We start from the raw sequence: 12,818 nt of genomic DNA, 5'->3' as shown, positions 1-12,818 counted from the left end.
ATTGGCCCTGATCTATACACGCACCCTGTAGATCTTGTCTAGACAGGATCTGGGATAGTTTGTGGTCTTGCAGTACATCTTATTAATTTGAGTGGCTTTCAGAAGAATCTGCCTCCCAACTTGACCTAATTATCACAGTCCTTTACCCAGTGGAGCTAACAGGGCGGATAGACAACACATGACAACACTGGGGCTTTTGGGATTCATACAATGCCGTTACTATTTACCAAAATATAGAAAAACTGTTTTTACAAACACTCATAGTTGGGGAGGAGTAGTGGCCAGAAAACCATCTTTTGATTTAACAGCAAAGGGCCATAGTGAGATGACATACAAAAAAAATAACATCTGTTATGTCCAAAAAGTTAATGGTTGAAAATGGGGGCAGGAAAGAGGCACACTGTCTTCTCACTTGGAACACTGAATAGAAGTTGAGGTTTATAGTGTTTGGAAGATGTTTGTCAAAAACCTAGTTCAGATAGTATGAACATGCTGGTTTAGTGATCAAAGCCTTTTAGCTTTTTGCTGTTTGAGAGAATTAAGTGACCTGTTATTTTGTTTTGTTTTTCTGTTGACTTAGATATCAAAGCTTTTGTTTTGGTAATCTTTGATATAGCTGAAATATAGTCTCTGTTCACAAATAATGTTAGTGTAATTTTGAAATTATGGTTTGTAGAAGATAGAAAATATAGCTATGCAACTACACCATGGTATGTTGAAAAGAATTTGAACATAGACAGTCACTTTACAGTAAACTTGTTAAGTGATCTTGAGCAAATACTAGACTGTCTCAGTTTCCTCATTCGTAGAATGACAGGATAGACTAAAGGGTTTCTTGGATCCCTTTCAACCCACAAATTCTGAATATATAATTTTTCACACAGCTTGTGACATACCAGAAAAAACTAGAGGACTATAACATGTAAAAGTGAAATGCAAGCTATTACTATGAGGAAAAGATCTTAACCTCTACCCTTGAGTTAGGTTTTTTCCAGGCTCTCTTTTGAAAATTTGTAGGGATAGAGAAAAAAATTAATTCCTTGGTGAAATTTCAGCACCAGCCACAGTTGCTCTCAAACCATAATAGAGGAAACTTCCAGGAATGGCACTGTGAAGAGTTCAAGCAATTCCATCTACAGAAAATCATAAAAACTGGAAAAATTATTAAAATAAATATTTAAAGTCCCTGGAAAATGAACAGAGATGGGTAGAAATTTGAGAAGACTATCAGATAACTGCATGTTTTGGCTTTCTTGCCTGAGGGTGCTCTTCAACCACTGCCTACCCTCCCAGCACCCACTGAACAGTACAGATGGATGGAGTTCAAATCTGCAGAGTAACTGGAAGTTTAAAGGAAAAATTTTGGAAGCAAGAGAGATGCAGAAAGACTAAGATCAAGAATCTCAGTCCACATCCCTGTGTCATTGCTAAACTGTGCACGCACAGAGGAAATACCAGAGAGCCTGAGAAAAAGTAGGCAGAAACTACAAGAGGATCTACCCTTGAAAGACAGAATTGCCAGTTAATGAGATTTGCAAGTTTGTCGTGGCTTTGATTGAGTGCATTGCCTGAACTGTTTCTAAGTTATGCATATAGCTTGGATGACAGAAAGTGAAATTCTTGAGGTGTCAGGAGATGGAACTCAGCACTGGCAAAGCAGTTAAAAATTTAGGAGGGATCCCTAGAAACAAAGGGACCACAGAGAGGGTAAGCCCTGAAATCTGACTATAAAATCTGTCCAGATTCTTTCTTGCCCACTAACGTGCTCAGGGGAGACCACCAGAGAGTCAGACTAGAAAAAGGGAAGCTGGAAACTAAAAGGCTAAGTGGACATTAATTGCTGTACACAGTAGGTATCACACTTTCACAGTTTGAGACCTGGTAAGTTAACTGCTTTCTAGAACAAAAAAAAAGCAACAACAGTCCTTGGAAAAGTAAAACAGATTCCAAAGTCACTACAACATATCTACAATGTTAAGTTTTCAACCAAAGCTTACTAGACATACAAAGAAACAGGACCATGTGACCTGTATTCAAGAAAAAGCAGTTAATAGACACTTAACTCCAAGTGTGCCCAGATAATAGATTTAGCAAACAGACTTGAAAGCAGCTATTATAAATATGTTCAGAGAAATGAAAGAAAGCATAATATTAATTAGTGAACAGATATGGAATCCCAAAAGAGAAGAGGAAACTATATTTTAAAAAGGAAGCAAAAAGAAATTCAAAAACTGAAAACTATAATAACTGAAATGAAAATTTTTACTAGGTAGTCTTAGCAGAATTGAGATGGCAGAAGAAAGAATCAGTGAACTTGAAGATAGATCAATAGAAATTATTCAGTCTGATTGAAGAAAAATGAACAAAATCTTGATTTGAAACAGTATCAAGCAGTCCAACATACTTATAGTTGCAGCCCTAGAAGAAAGAGAAAGGGGCAAAAAAAGTATTTGAAGAAATAATAGCCAAAAACTTCTCAAATCTACATTAATTTACAGATCCAAGAAGCTTAAAGAATCACAAGTAGGATAAACACGTAACTACACCTAGGTTCATATAGTCAAACTGCTAAAAGAAAAAGATAAAGAGAAAATCTTGAAAGGAGCAAGAGAAAAATGATACATACAGGAAAACAATGAAAAAAGTAACAGTTTAACAAAGTTGTAGGATACAAAGTAAACGTACAAAAATTAATTGTATTTCTATTACTAGTAATTAAAAATACAGTATCAATTACAGTCACTCAAAAAAATGAAATAGGTATAAGTCTAACAAAACAAGTGCAGGACTTATATCCTCAAAACTGTAAAATGCTGATAAAAGAAATCAAAAATCTAAATAGCCATACCATGTTTATAGATTGGAAGACTCATCATAGTAAAGATGTTAATTCTCCTCACATTGATATACAGGTTTAATGTAATTCATTTCCATATCCCAGCAGGATTTTTTTTATAGATATACACAAAATTATTCTAAAATTTATTTGGAAAGGCAGAAGTACTAGAAAAGCTAAAACAGTTTTGAAAAAGAATAATATGGAAAGAATCGGTCTGATTTCAAAATTGATTATACAACTATAATGACACTGTGTGGTATTGGCAGAAGTATAGACACATAGATTGATGGAACAAAGTAGAGAACTCAGAAATAGACCAGCACAAATATGCCCAACTAATTTTTTACAAAGACAAAAGCAATTCAGTGGAGGAAAGATAGCTTTTCCACTAATGATGCTGGAGCAATTGGACATCCATAGATTAAAAAAAAAAAGCTAATCTCAATCTGTTTCACACGTTACACAAAAATTAACTCAAACTCTAAAACTTAGGGGAAAAAATTGGAGAAAACTTTTGGGATCTAGGGCTAGGCAAAGAGCACTTAGCCTTGGCACCAAAAGTATAATCCATAAAAGGAAAAATTGGTAAATTGGAGTTAATCAAAACTAAAAATTTTTACTCTGTGAAAGACCCTGCAAAGAGGATGAAAAACAAGTTACAGACTGGGAGAAAATATTTGCAAACCACGTAGCCAAGAATGAGCTAGTATCTAAAATACATTAAAAACTTCCAGAGGCTGGCCCCGTGGCCGAGTGGTTAAGTTTGTGCACTCCACTTTGGCGGCCCAGAGTTTTGCTGGTTCGGATCCTGGGCGGGGACATGGCACTGCTCATCAAACCATGCTGAGGCGGCGTCCCACATGCCACAACTGGAGGGACCCACAACTAAAAAATATATATATACAACTATGTACCAGGGGGCTTTGCGGAGAATAAGGAAAAATAAAATCTTTAAAATATATTAAAAACTTCCAAAACTTAGAGGGGAAAAAAATGAAACAGTCCAGTTGGAAAATGGGCAAAAGACAGTCACAGATATTTCGTTTTAGAGGATATACAGATGGTAATTAAGCACATGAAAAGATGTTTAACATCATTCACCATTAGAGAAATGCAGTTAAAAACACAAGATATCACTATACACATGTTAGAATAGCTAAAATAAAAATGAGTGACAACACCAAATGCTGGTAAGGATGCAGAAAAACTGGATCACTCATACATTGCTGGTTAGGATTTAGAATAGTATAGTAGCTCAGGAACACAGTTTAGCAGTTTCTTAAAAAACTAAACATGCAATTACCACACAACCCAGCAGTTGCACTCCTGGGCATTTATCCCAGAGAAATGAATACAAAAACTTGTACACTGTTCACACAAAAACTTGTACACTGTTTATAGCAGTTTTGTTCACAGTATTCAAAACGGAAATAACCAAGATACCTTTAATGGATGAATGGTTAAAAAAATGTGGTACATCCATACACAGAGTAGTACTGAATAATAGAAAGGAATGAACTGTTGATAGACGTAGCAACCTGGATGAATCTCCAGGAAATTATGTTGAGTTAAAAAAACCAATCTTCAAAGGTTACATACTGTATGATTCTATTTATATAACATTTTTGGAATGACAAAACGGAGGTGGAAAACAGATTCACAGTTGCCAGGGGTTAAAGAGGCGTTAGAGGTGGGAGGAGGGGAGTGGGCTGTACAAGGGCAACACGAGGGATCCTTGTAGTGATGGAAATGTTCCACATCTTGATGTATCCATGTCAATACCCTGGTTGCGATATTGTGCTATACATTTGCAAGATGTTTCCATTGGGGAAAGCTGGGTAAAGGGTACATGGGATCTCTCTGTATTTTTTACAACCACATGTGAATCTACAATTATCTCAAAATAAAATGTTTAGTTAAAAAAGAAAAGTAATTGCTGACTTCCCACCAGCAACAATGGAGACTATAAAACAGTAGAATGGCATATTGAAACCACAGTAGTCATTTTTCAGCCCCTTACTTGCAAGCTACCACCACACTTCAGCCAACTGCGTGTGTTTTTCCCGATTGTGGATTTTTAAATGGCATTCAGCTGATAATGACTAGCTAATTTCTTGTTCTGGACCACCCTTACTATAAAGAGGCAATAGTGATGATGACCATGGTGGTGGTGCTGATGATAGTGAAGAAAAGTTCAAGGTAAAGTCATCTACTTCTCTTTATAGTAGAATATAGGTGGTCCTCACATTCTTTTTTATTCCTTTTCACCACATCTCGGGAAGTTTGATATTGTTACCTTTTCTTTTTAAAATACATGAATTTTTATATTTTTCATCTGCAACTTATTTGATAAGAGCAAAATTGGTTTAGAGTTAATTGATAAAATTGAAAGTGAAAGTGAGTTGTTTAAAACAACGCCCTGCTTGTCTGTGTGCGGCCAGCTGTCACTTCTTCTAGTGCCTATACCTCTCTGCCTGTTATGGGGCCAGATACAGTGTCAGTCACCTTTATGCATTCAACAAATGCCACTCCACAGCCAGTCATTGTGTTTGTTGTACTGTAGACATTGGAACTAAGAACCATAGAAATGGGCTTCTGTGCTCTCTCCCCACTGCCCCTCCTTTAATCCAGCGTGGTAAACTCAAGTGAACTTTAAATGAGTGGGGTGGAACCTCTTCCTTCTTCATGTACTTGTTCCAGCTTTCCCAACAATAAACATGGGAAAACTAAGGGTTATGAGCCTTGCCAGGTCAAAATTTCCCGAGGTCTGAGCCTCTTCTTGCTTATTAATTACATCTTCCAAAAATGCTGAGTTAGGGTGAATGTGTGTAGTTAAAGGAAAAGGCAGAAAGAGCTAAAACTTGGAGATATTCAATTCTCTCAGTATCCAGGCAAAGGTCATTTTGAGGAGGAAACATTTAAGTCAACATGGCCAACATACCTAGTGTTCTTAATTGTTAATATCATTTTAGCCAGGGGCTTAAAGAATTTAGCCCTCAGAAATACCATTTGGTGTTTGGTACTATTGGTACCATTTACATTGTTCCCAACCATAAATACCAATGCTGTTTCTTCCTCCTTACCACTTCTATCTCTTGTCACGCAAAAGTATCCACCTTGAGTTAAATTTTTCTTTAGTCCTACTACTTTGTTTTTATTCGACTCGTCCGGGTTTATTTTAAGCCTGTAGGCTTTGGCCCATTATTTTCTTCAAGTAACCATTTGTGCACAAATGATCTTATGTTTCCTCACAAGGACCCTGTTCTTAATACCTTTGTGGTGGGCTGGAAGAGGCCAGCAGCTACCACTCAGGTAGTGGGTCCTCCACAGACTGAGAGGGCAAGAGGAAGGAATAGTAAGTTTCCTGTTGATTTATTCAGTAGTAGGGGTGGGACTGGAGTTAGAAGGAGAATGATATTTTAGAAGAACCAGGTTTATCTGATTTTTCTGTTTTGCTTTTTTTTCTTTTGTCTGCTTTTGAAAAGGAAGGAAAAAAACATTTATTGAGTTTCTACACTATGCCTGGTCCTTTGGCTAGGTATATTAGCTATTATTTTGTCCTTAAATGATAGGGGTAATAATTATTAATATACATATAACACTTTGTAGTGGACAACTTGAGTTCTTATATATTATTTCACTGATCTTCACAACCATCCAGAGATGAGGAAATGGAAATTCTAAGGTCTCGCACCTTCTAAGTGGCAGAGCCAGTCCTCGAATTTATTGCCTACTGTAAATCCTGTGCGCCTTCACCTAGGCCACATTGCTTCTAGGGGGGTATAGTTTCCCTTCAGTTGTAAGCAGTGGAAAAGTGGGACACCAGAATTTTCTTCCATCCCTGAACAGCTCAGCAAATGAAAGGGGCAGTTATGAAACTGGAAGGTGGATGAAGATGGACTATGAGGGTCCATGCTTCCTTGCTGAGGTTTTATATTTTCTTTCATTTCAGGATGGCAATGACACGAAGAACTATGTTCCAGAAGGGGGAGGTGCATAACAAACCATCAGGATTCTGGGGAATGATAAAGAGTGTTACCACTTCAGCACCAGGAAGTGAAAGTATCCTTTATTCCTCTGCTTGATTCTTTTTCTCAACTCTGGACCAAGGTCAGAAGAATAAAGTAGTATTGGGATAGTGTCTTCTAAGGTACCTGACTGCAACCGAGTCCAGCTTCCAGCTGGCCAGGGCAAGGCTTAGGAAATACAGTGTATAGAGTCATCTTTCCAACACCCATAGAAGGTCATAAAATCATAAAAACCATTGTCTTTGAGCTGAAGGCGTCCTCACAAGTCAGTCTTTCCATTTTACAGATGAGAAAATAGACCCAGAGAAGTTAAATCACACAGTGGTTTGTGGCAAAGGTAGGACCAGAACTGTGGCCTCCTCTTCTTAGTTCTTTCCACTACACTATTATATTTCCCAACTCAGAAAAACCATCACAAGACATAATGGCTCTCTAAAATGAATGGTTTGAATATATGATTTTTCTAAAGAAATCAGTATTCCTAAACAAATTTTAAGCAGCTTTGTATCTCCAGTGACTCGGGTTTGAAGAATCAAAGAGGTTAGGCTAATGGATTGTTCGTGGCCCAGCTGGTTGTGGTGTTAAACTAATTTCCACACTGAGTAGCCAAATCTCTTTGTGGCTACCAGGCTATAAAGTCAAAACTTTGGGGGACTAGGAGTGAGGTAGCATTTTCCTGCTTCCTTTTCTGGCCTGAGAAAGTACAAATTCCCTTTTGCTTCAATTGGAGGAAAAGGATATAATCTATTCTTGCTGTAAATTATGACATATCTTTCTGGTGTCAAATGCAGGTAAGAATTAGACCATAGGAGAGGAAAGAAAGGTAGGACGACCATGGGAGAGGAAAAAAAAGGATTACTTTACATTCATGTAGTCAAGAAACATTTATTTCACGTCTCTTATTTCTAGGCAGATTGCTGAGGGATAAAACTATGAAGGGTATAGCCTCTCTCCTCATGGAACTTACCATCTAATCATGGGAGAGGCAGATGTTTAACTAGTTAAACCCTGTCGTTTGGTGGCCCAGACCATGCCAGTAGCAGCCACTACTGAGGAAGGAACTGAGGGAGTTGTTTGGGTAATAGTGGGAAAAGTCACAGAAAAAAAAGTAAGTTTTTGTTACTTAAAAGTCCATAAGAGGGAAAGTTTAGGTTTAAGCTATCTTAGTGACAATAAGTCAAGTCAACAGAAGTATCAGGATTATTTAACCTCTCTGAATCCCTGTTTCCTAAACGGAGAGAATAATAACACAGCCTCACTGAGTTCTTGGTAAGGGGCATAGCGTAATGGAAAGAGCAGACCTTGGAGTAAGGCAGATCTAACTTTGCATCCACGCCTATTAGCTGTGTGACTTTGAGCAAGTTATTTAACTCTCTGAGCTTTACTTCCCTTATCTGCAAAATGGATAACACCTATCTCATGGAATTGTTGTGAGAATAATAGAAGATAATGTCTGAAAAGAACTAAAGAAGGTAATGTCTGTAGATCCCAGGCTGTATTAGAACTCAGTAAATATCAGTTCCCTTTGCTAACATTGTTTTTATTCAGATAATGGAGGAGAAGGGTATGCTATATTATAGGAGCTTTTCACTATTTAACCATTTGAGATTTCGAAGATTACATTTGACTTAAATCTAACTAGATAAATAAAGCAAAAAATAAACAAAACCATCTGTTTGAGCTTCTTGAGCTAGTGAGAAGCTGAGTGGCAGGTATCTGCGGTGAAGCTCTTAGGGGAGCAGCTTTTACACTCCTGTGTCAGAGTTTGGAAAATTACTCTGAAGTAGTACTGCTGGCTATGGAACAGGAAATTGAAAATATAGGCAGTTCCGAGGATCTCCTGTAGGAGAAAACAAAAGCATATGCTTTCTTCATTGCTATTTCTTGAAACTTCTATGTGATTTAAACCTTGATACCCGTTTTGTGCCAGATCTTACTCTTATTCAACAGGAAGTGGATGCTTTGGAAGAACTAAGCAGGCAGCTTTTTCTGGAAACAACTGATCTATATGCTACTAAGGTACAGAGCAAGGAAACCGAAGTGTGGTTTTTACCAGTATAATTGAAGAGAGAACAAAACTAAATGGCTTTTTAGTGTCCTGTGGCCAAGCAGTGCAAGACATTCCTCGTAGCTTCAGTATGAGCCATGAAGCATTAGGAGTCTGCACTTTTCATGGCATTGCTCCTACCACTAGGAAAATCCTCAATGGAACACCCTCAATAATAGAAATTGGTGGGATAGTCAGAAGAGACTTTTTAACATCTAGGAAGGTGGCATCACCACTTCCTACTGACCCAGCATCAAGAGGCTGACTCCTGTTTTTATTCCCTTACCAGTTACTTATATTGGAAGAGCAATAGATACCTATCTGCCATGGTCTAGCCCTATTTTAAAAGATCCAGATCAAGAAGTGATCTAACTACAAGAAGTAACTTTCCTATTTAATTAAAATGCAATATAATTTAAATAGGCAAAGTTTATTAGTTAAGGTTGCAACTGTTTTAATCCTTTTTGAGGATAACTTCACAGGTGTAGCCACGAAGGGTAGAGGTTAACCCAGGCTTTGGAGACAGATAGACCTGAGCCTAACCTCCCCTACTCACGAGCTGTGTGACCTTGGGCAAGTTATTTAATTTCTCTAAGCCTCAGTTTTCTCATCTGTAAAATTAAGATAATAGAACATATCTCATAAGACTGTTAGGAAGATTAAAGTAGATAATGCGTGTAAAGTGTTTATTCCAGTTTCAGGCTTAAAGTAAACATTCAGTAAATGTTGCCCACTGCTACTACTGTTATTTTGATATTATTGTTACCATGTGTGGTTTTTTGACTCAGCCTGAACCTTGATTCATAGAGGCAGGAATGTTTTTGTTGAGTGTGAATTTGCATTTGCTCAGACTGACCATGTTTTGTGTTTGTTTTCCCTCAGGAGAGAATAGAATACTCCAAAACTTTCAAGGGGAAATATTTTAATTTTCTTGGTTACTTTTTCTCTATTTACTGTGTTTGGAAAATTTTCATGGTAAGTATATTATTTCTAACTGTCAGAGTTTAGGTGATTTTTACGGGGTGATGGCAGAGAAAACTGGGTTTGGTTGAGGCATTGAACTAAATTCCAACTCCAATTGAGTCAGCAGAGAATGTGATCTCTCACATCTCTAAGCCTTGCTCTTTTCCCCTCTCCTTTTGAGGTCACCTGGAAAAGGGAGGTTGCATTTTTTCTTCTGTCAGAAATCGTTAATAAGGTCTTAGATTATGAAATATATGAAGTGAATATAAAGGTTTCTTATTTCATACTCTGCCTTCCATATTACTCATGAATGTATGACTAAGTTCAACTCTTACTTCAGCTCAGAACAGAAACCACCTGTCCTTTTTAATAGTCTGTATATACTTAAAAAATTAAGTCCAAAGTAAATTCTAAAATGTATTTCTATAGATAAATTCACTTTCTCTGCTTATAGCTGTTATTCTTTTGTGCCTCTCCCGTAATGGCCTATTCTTTGTGTGCATGTTATGTACATTATTCATCTTTACTTGTGACTCATCTGTAGGTATTAATGGATTTCAGGGTGATTATAGAAAAGGCTGATTTGACTTTCTGGTTTGGTGACTCTCCTGCTGGGGCTGTGTTTGCACAAAGAGGAGCTTTGTCAGCTTGTTAGTTAATTTTGATCAATGTAGATGAATGGAGGATTCTGGATTGAATGGATCTAATGTTATAATAAATTGATGTCAGTACCCATTCAGATGACATTTTTAAATCTTGATTCACAGTGGGAGAGGATGAATAAAGATAGGCAAAGTTTATTAGTTAAGGTTGCAACTGTTTTAATCCTTTTTGAGGATAATTAGCTCAGCTACTAAAAGGTTTTTCCTGAGATGCAGCCTTTAGGGCTTTAGCCTTCGTGTTTACAACCATCACCACAGTCAAGATAGAGAGCATATCCATCCATCATTTCCCGAAGTCTCCTCATACCCCTTTGCAGTGCCTTTCTCCCACACCCCCAGTCCCCAGGCAACCACCAAGTACTGTCATTATACATTAGTTTCTGTTTTCTAGAATTTTATATAAATGGAGTCTTACGGTATGTACCCTCTGTCTGGTTTCTTTTACTCAACATAATTATTTTAAGTTTCATCCATGTTATTGTGTGTATCACTAGTTTATTTCTTTTCATTTCTGAGTCTCAGTGTTCCATTGTATGGATGTGCCACAATTTCTCTTTTCACCTACTGCTGGATGTTTGTTTGTTTCCAGTTTGGGGATATTACAAATAAAGCTGCTATGAACATTTGCATACAAGTTTGTATATGGACATATGCTCTCTTTTCTCTTGGGAGAAAACAGGTGTGGAATGGCTGGGTCGTATGGTAGTTGTATTTTTAATTTTTGGAGAAATGGTCAAACTTTTCTAAAGAAGTTGTGCCACTTTATATTCCCACCTGCAGGGTATGAGAGTTTGTTAACTCCACATCCTTGCCAACACTTCAATGGCTGGTCTTTTTAACTTTAGGCATTCTAATAGGTATGAGATGGTAGTGAATTTAATTTGCATTTCCCTAATGGCTAATGATGTTGGACAACTTTTCATGTGCTCATTTGCCACCTGTTTATGCTCTTTGGTGATATATCTATTCAAACCTTTTACTAATTTTTTAATTAGCCTGTTTTCCTTTTATTAGATTTTGAGTGTTTTTTAATATATTCTGGAAATCCTTTATCAAATATGTGATTTTCAAATATTTTCTCCCAGTCAGTGGCTTGGCTTTTCATTCTTTTAGCAGTATCTTTCAAAGAAGGTGTTCTTTCAGAGTTCTTTGATGAAGTCTAATTTATCTTTTTTTTCTGTTATGGGTTAAAGTTTTAGTTTGGTATCTAAGAAATCTTTGCCTAACCCAAGGTCACTTTTTTGCATGTCTTCTAGAAGTTTTACATTTAGGACTATGAGCCATCTTGCATTAATTTTCTAATATAATGTTGGAGTATGGATCCAGGGTCATTTTTTTGCATATAGATATCCAATTGTTCTAGCACCATTTGTTGAAAAGATTATCCTTTCTCCATGGAATTGACTCTGCAATTTTGTCAATAACTAACTGATCATATATATGTGGGTCTGTTTCTGTGCTCTGTGTCCCTCTCTATTGATTATTATATTTGCCTTTATTTATGCTAATGCCACACTGTCTTGATCATTGTAGCTTTAAAGTCTTGAAATCAGATAGTGTGAATTCTCCAACTTTATCCTTCTTTTTTCACACTTGTTTTGGCTATTCTATGTCATTTGCAATTCCATATGAATTTTAGAATCAGCTTATTAATGCCTACAAAAACACCTGCTGGAATTTGTATTAGAATGTCACTGAATCATCAGATCAATTTGAAGATGTGACATCTTAACAATATTGAGTCTTCCAGTCCGTGAACACAGTATAACTCTTCATTTGTTTAGATCTTTAGTTTCTCTCAGCAGTGTTTTATAGTTTGTAGTGTACAGATCTTTCACATCTTTTGTCAGATTTTGCTCTTAAGTATTTAATACTTTTTGATGCTTTTATAAGTGGGATTGTTTTTATAATCTAAGTTTCTGAGTGTTGCAGGTATATAGATATAAAATTTATTCTTGCATATTGATTTTGTATTCTACAACCTTGCTAAACTCCCTTATTGGTTCTAGAAGCTTTTTATAGATTTCATAGGATTTTCTACATAGTCAGATCTCTGCAAATATAGTTTTACTTCTTCCTTTCCAATCTGGATGTCTTTTATTTCTTCTCTCCCCTTCCTTTCCATTCCTTCCCCCTCTATTCTCTTCCCTTCCCTTTCCCTCTCATCCCGTCCCATCTTTCTTCTTTACTTCTTCTCCTCCAGTCTTACTGCACTGACAAACGCAAAATTAAATATAAATGGTAAGAGCAGTCATCCTGATCTTGTTTCTGATCTTAGG

At 36.8% G+C, this 12,818-nt stretch overlaps 1 protein-coding gene across 6 annotated transcripts in view; it reads left to right on the top strand.

Annotated features, from left to right (window-relative positions):
• Window positions 1-12,818, top strand: part of GPR89A (G protein-coupled receptor 89A) — a 52,233-nt gene that overhangs the window by 24,570 nt on the left and 14,845 nt on the right. For all 6 annotated transcript variants that reach the window (XR_011536655.1, XR_011536654.1, XM_008528213.2 and 3 more), the window contains exons 8-10: window positions 6,792-6,901; window positions 8,798-8,886; window positions 9,797-9,889. Coding sequence is in view for 4 of the 6 variants with exons in the window: in XM_008528213.2 (XP_008526435.1) it covers window positions 6,792-6,901; window positions 8,798-8,886; window positions 9,797-9,889 (292 nt within the window). In the remaining 2 variants the exon portion in view is untranslated. The remainder of the gene's footprint in view (window positions 1-6,791; window positions 6,902-8,797; window positions 8,887-9,796; window positions 9,890-12,818) is intronic.

Source organism: Equus przewalskii, unplaced genomic scaffold, assembly GCF_037783145.1.
Source record: "Equus przewalskii isolate Varuska unplaced genomic scaffold, EquPr2 ChrUn-12, whole genome shotgun sequence".
Taxonomy (NCBI): Eukaryota; Metazoa; Chordata; class Mammalia; order Perissodactyla; family Equidae; genus Equus; species Equus przewalskii.
Note: the sequence above shows the minus strand (reverse complement) of the source record. Positions and strands in the feature narration are given on the sequence as shown.